Source organism: Helobdella robusta (assembly GCF_000326865.2).
Source record: "Helobdella robusta unplaced genomic scaffold HELROscaffold_3, whole genome shotgun sequence".
Lineage (NCBI taxonomy): Eukaryota > Metazoa > Annelida > Clitellata > Rhynchobdellida > Glossiphoniidae > Helobdella > Helobdella robusta.
In genome coordinates, this window is record NW_008704501.1 from 93234 (window position 1) to 98665 (window position 5432).

Below are 5432 nucleotides of genomic sequence, written 5' to 3' on the forward strand. Positions count from 1 at the left end.
AGTGTGGTGGTGCTTGAGTGGATGTGGTGGCGCTTGAGTGAGGTGTGGTGGTGCTTGAATGGGGTGTGGTGGTGCTTGAGTGAGGTGTGGTGGTGCTTGAGTGAGGTGTGGTGGTGCTTGAATGGGGTGTGGTGGTGCTTAAGTGAGGTGTGGTGGTGCTTGAATGGGGTGTGGTGGTGCTTGAGTGGGGTGTGATGGTGCTTGAGTGGAATGTGGTGGTGCTTGAGTGAGGTGTGGTGGTGCTTGAGTGGGGTGTGGTGGTGCTTGAGTGAGGTGTGGTGGTGCTTGAATGGGGTGTGGTGGTGCTTGAGTGAGATGTGGTGGTGCTTGAGTGAGGTGTGGTGGTGCTTGAGTGAGGTGTAGTGGTGCATGCATGAGTGGTGGTAGTGTGTGAGTTAGATGTGATGGTGTAAATTTATAAACTAATTCAGCAAATTAAAAAACAAAGACCTGTATAGTTTGATATGGGTGCGGGTGTTGGTGACAAACTGAAGGCTTCCTTTTTTATTCCATCGATGCCAGTAAGCTGCGTGGTTGGTTGCGGTGGCTGAAGTTCACAGTCTTCCTGGGTGTTCGATTTTGTTTGATTGTCATCAAGGACGTATTTGTAACTTGTGCTGTCGCTGTCATAAAGATCAGAATAGCAACATTGTTTAATTTGCAGTTGTTGATTGAAGTGAATGTCTCCTTGATCCTCTGATCTTACGTGGTAGGTTGGATCGTAGCCCAGCAGTCTGTCGTCGTTGTAAATAGTTGGATCATTATAAATGCGTGTGCTATTGCTGTAACTATTGTTGTTACTGCAACAATGAATAGCATCATGGCTTGGATTGGTGTTGTTTATGTGGTTGTGTGGGTGAAGGCAGTAGAAGTTGTTGTTGTTGATGATGTAGTTGTTGTTTATATAGTTAAGTCCTGTGTTGAAATTTTTCTGCTGTTGCTGATGGTGTTGCTGGTATTGTTGCTGGTATTGATTTGAATACTGAAAGTTGAGAGAATGTTGATGTTGTGGTAATACATCAAAACTGGGTTGTTGCTGCTGATGTTGATGTTGATAAGAATACGATGACGACATGTAACTATAAGGCGGGGAGGAGGCTGACAACGAAAGGTATGACGTCATTATGCCTGAATCATTTGATTGGTTGTTCAAATTGACCTCTGCTGACGTCCTTGCTGCCTCGTCGTCTGCTTCGTGTGGCAAGCATTCAAAACGATAACGATATTATAATATTTACATTGTGAACAACAACTTTGTAAGCAACAGCAATAACTTTACAAATAATGATGGCAATGTTACAAATGACGTCAAGAAATAGTTATAAATGGGACATATGAATAGCATTATTTAAAGTCTTTCATTCATCCAATCAAACTCTACAAATTCATGAACAACACAACAGGCAAGCAGCGTGGCTCAATTTGTGTTCGTTGCTTGTCAGGAGGACTTACTTTATGTATTTACTTGTCTTCAGAAAAGCTTCAACACGAATGAATGATCAAAAATTGAAAGTTAATAAATTTTAAAAATTTTTTTAAAAGGTTAAAAAATCTATTGTGTCATCATAGTCGTCAATCCGGTAAAGTAATCTTAGAGAAAGAAAAAGAACTTGAAAGTAGGACTGAATACATTAACGATCTTTTTGATGATACCCGTGGTGAAAAGCCTCCTATTAAAAAAGACGTAGAAGGACCAAAGATACTTAGATCTGAAGTTCGTGCCGCTCTTTCCAAAATGAAATCAAATTAAGCACCAGGCCCAGATGAGATAGTTGTTGAAGAAATAAAATGTCACGGTGAATTTGACAATGAAAAAGTAACAAAAATTTTTAATGAGATTTATAACAGCGGCGAAATTCCTGAATATTGCATCAGGTGGGTGGTTGCATCAGGTGGGTGGTTGCATCAGGTGGGTGGTTGCATCAGGTGGGTGGTTGCATCAGGTTGCAATATTTATCGCATCGTCTAAAAAACCTAATGTAAATGTGAAAGAAAAATTTTGCAAATTAACATCAACAAAGCAGAATGCGTGGTCAATAATTGTTAATTGTGAACAGGTGAAACAAGTCAACAGCTTCAATTATCTCTGAAGTCTGATTATTTCAGGTTTTAAATGTGATGTAGATATCAAACCAAAGATAGCTATGGCGAAAGATGCATATTCTAAAATAAAAACCATCCTCAAAAACAGTCCGGTTATGAAAAAATTAACTTACTACAAATAACCCGACGGAGGCACTTAAAATATTTGGTCACATTATGTGGAAGAAAGAAATGGATAATCTAACAACTACTGGAAAGATTGCTGGGAGAAGAGATCGCGGTCAACAATGTCGTGAAGTCCCTGTGTCACTAAATGAATATCATCACATTTTAACTGCTACAAAGTGTTAACGATTGGGTTTTGTGGAGGTCGATGGTCGCCAATGTCTTGAAAGAATAGACACGAGAAGGAAGGAGAAGAAGTCGTCAATATTTATTGTTGGCAAGTAGCTGCTAACAAACGATTTCACGAGAAAAATGGAATGTTAGCATTTAGTTCTTAGTAGCATGGCAGATTCAGCACTATCCAAACAAACACCCACACAATGACACTTTGATGAACGGTAAGCAAGCAAAAGAATGGACCCAACATCTAATAATTTGTTTCAATAAAATCATCAAATACTAAACCACATACATCATTTCATTAAATTAGCACATAGAAAAAGAAACTCACACAGACATGTACGTACATAAACGTGGAAGACAGGACAGCACAGCTACACACAAGCACACACGGGTTTTGAGGTTATAACAAATGTAGACTTAATCATTTATTTTATTTTTAGAAACAAATCCATTTCCTGAATTTTCCCAGTCGACGACATTCTGTTTACACGAGATATGCTGAAGAAAAGAGTTATTATGCAGAAGGAAAAGTTGGAATTTATTTGAGCCTGTGTGCACGTGTGTATATATGTTCGTGTGTGTACGTGTGAATATATGTGCTTGTGTGTGCACGTGTGAATATGTGCGTGTGAAGGACTGTGCACATGTGCACATGTATTTGTTTACATCTGTGTGTGTGTAGGGAGGCGTTTGTGATATGTGATTGTGCGAGCCTCTCGAATGTGCTGGTATGCTGTACGCTTCTTCCGACACTTGTATTTTGTTTAAATAACACATTTGGACATGAAACAAAAACGTATACAAATTTTTGCATAATATTTTGTACACACACACACACACACATTGACACGCACATAAACAAACATACGGACATATATGCATACAAAACACATACAAACACACCTACATAAACAAACACACACGCTCACACACACACATGCATTTACAAAATAGCTTATCGACAAGTAGATGCTATCTCAATCGTATCAGGTTAAAAAGCGTTTTGAATGGATGTAATAAATTTGTTTCCAATGAAAATAACACTCGTTCTTTGTGGTGCCCCTGCCTGACCAAGTGCCCTTGTGCGCTTGTGCAAGTGCATGTGCACCGGTGTGGTTGTGTGTGCGAGCATGTGAGTGTAAGGTGAATTATAAAAATACAGAATGCATATAATTTATTGTAATTATTATTATTATGAGTGTTCGTCAAATCTTTTCAAAAACGCCAATAACTAAAATCATAAATTGTCCTGAGAAAATCAATTAGCTTTCAATTCTCTTCGAAACATTGCAAGGGAGAGAGCCGGGTCACGTAACTGTTGTGGCAGACTATTCAAAATTATCGATCCAACAACAGCAAACTTTCTTGATCCTATTTTCAATTTATCAAAAAGAACTTTTAGCAGATCTAAACCATCTGAGCGCAATCCAAGTCGATGCATTGGAATATCCCTCTGAACAATTCTATCTTGAAGGTATTTGGAAGCCAGGCCATTCTTGCATTTATAAACTACAACAGCAAATCTGAAGAGAACTCTTCTTAACTGACAGCCAATGCAATTTTCGCAAAATTGGAGTAACATGTCAAACTTTGACGCACCCGTTACAATCTTTGAGCCCGATTCTGTATTGACTGTAGCTGACTAGTCACTTTATTTGCAGTGCCCCAGAACAAAACATTGCAATAATCCAACTTTGAATGTACAAACGCATGTACTAGACTTTGTAAGACGATGTCTTTATTTAATGATTTCCGATCAAATCTCAATCTACATATGATAATATCGTGATGCAGTGTGTCATGAAAGTGCATTTGTAGGCTTTTAACATTTTACTTTTTTTTCATAAAATTATAGTTTTTGATTTTTTGAAAGTTTTTTGATATTTAGGTTTTGTGCTGACAACATCGAGCAACCGAAACGTATCGGAAGGTTCAAGTTATGTGGGCACGTGGTTACGTTGGAATGATGGTATGTCATTCACGTTGTTTTCATTTGCTCCTCCGTTGAACATCCTTCAATTTTGTTTCCAGCAGATTCAAGTTCCACAGTTGCCAAAAAACCGCAAACTTGCACCAGTCAGTGTTGGCGGCCTTGCACAAACAACACTGTTAGAAAGTTCATTTTCAACCATCGAAAAACAAAATGACACAATAATCTAAGCCATTGAGACCACGTCGAGCTGCAGATAACTTATCAGCGACGATTGCTCGCCAGGTAAAAGCGATGCAAAATAAATTATAACAATAACTACATTGGCAAGGTGACCACAAAAACAACAAAGGGACCATAATGAGAACAATAGGAGCTAACTAATTGCAACAACCACGATGTGGCCACAGCAACAACAAGATGACAACAACAACAGAAGAAAATGGCCACAGCTGCAACAGTAAGGTGGCTACAACAAGAAAGATGCATCGTAGAAAAACAAGCGCAAATGACAGCTAACCAAATTAGGCATACAAGCTAGCATTCTTAATGATACTGAATAAAAACTGATGCCCTTACAAATACAAACAAGAATGCCTCTTTAATGAAATGCTTTACAAACAATACTACACACACTAACCAATTCACGCACACACACACACACACACACACGCACGCACACACACACACACACACACGCACCGCATTTTCAAATAATTACCCGAATTGGTGATGGATGTTGTTGAGGTGTAGTAATGACGTTCACCTGAGATTGGAAGAAGCTGTCTAAATTGTTGGGATTGTGATTGTTCGTACTGTTGCTGTTGTGGTGGTTGTATTTGTAACTGAAAATTATGTTGTTGTTGTTGTTGTAGCTGATGTAGCTGATGTTGTTGTTGACTTTGAGAAGTGTGGTGCTGACGCATGTATGAATGATATCGTTCATGTTGATAGTGGTCTGAATAACGTTGTTGTTGGTGTTGTTGTTGATGGTGGTGATGAGGTTGTTGGCTCTCTTGGTAAAGTTGTTGCGTCTGCCAATGTTGTTGTTGCACCTGTTGATGCTGTTGTTGTGTTTTTTGTAGTTGATGTGATTTTTTGAGTTGTTCAT

At 38.8% G+C, this 5432-nt stretch overlaps 1 protein-coding gene across 1 annotated transcript; it reads right to left on the minus strand.

The window, feature by feature from the left end:
* Positions 1–5030: 5030 nt before the first annotated feature.
* On the minus strand, positions 5031–5432 carry HELRODRAFT_160938 (hypothetical protein; the record flags this gene model as incomplete). The annotated part of the gene is made up of 1 exon (XM_009020936.1): positions 5031–5432. The coding sequence occupies one exon, from the start codon at positions 5430–5432 to the stop codon at positions 5031–5033; it is 402 nt and encodes a 133-aa protein (XP_009019184.1).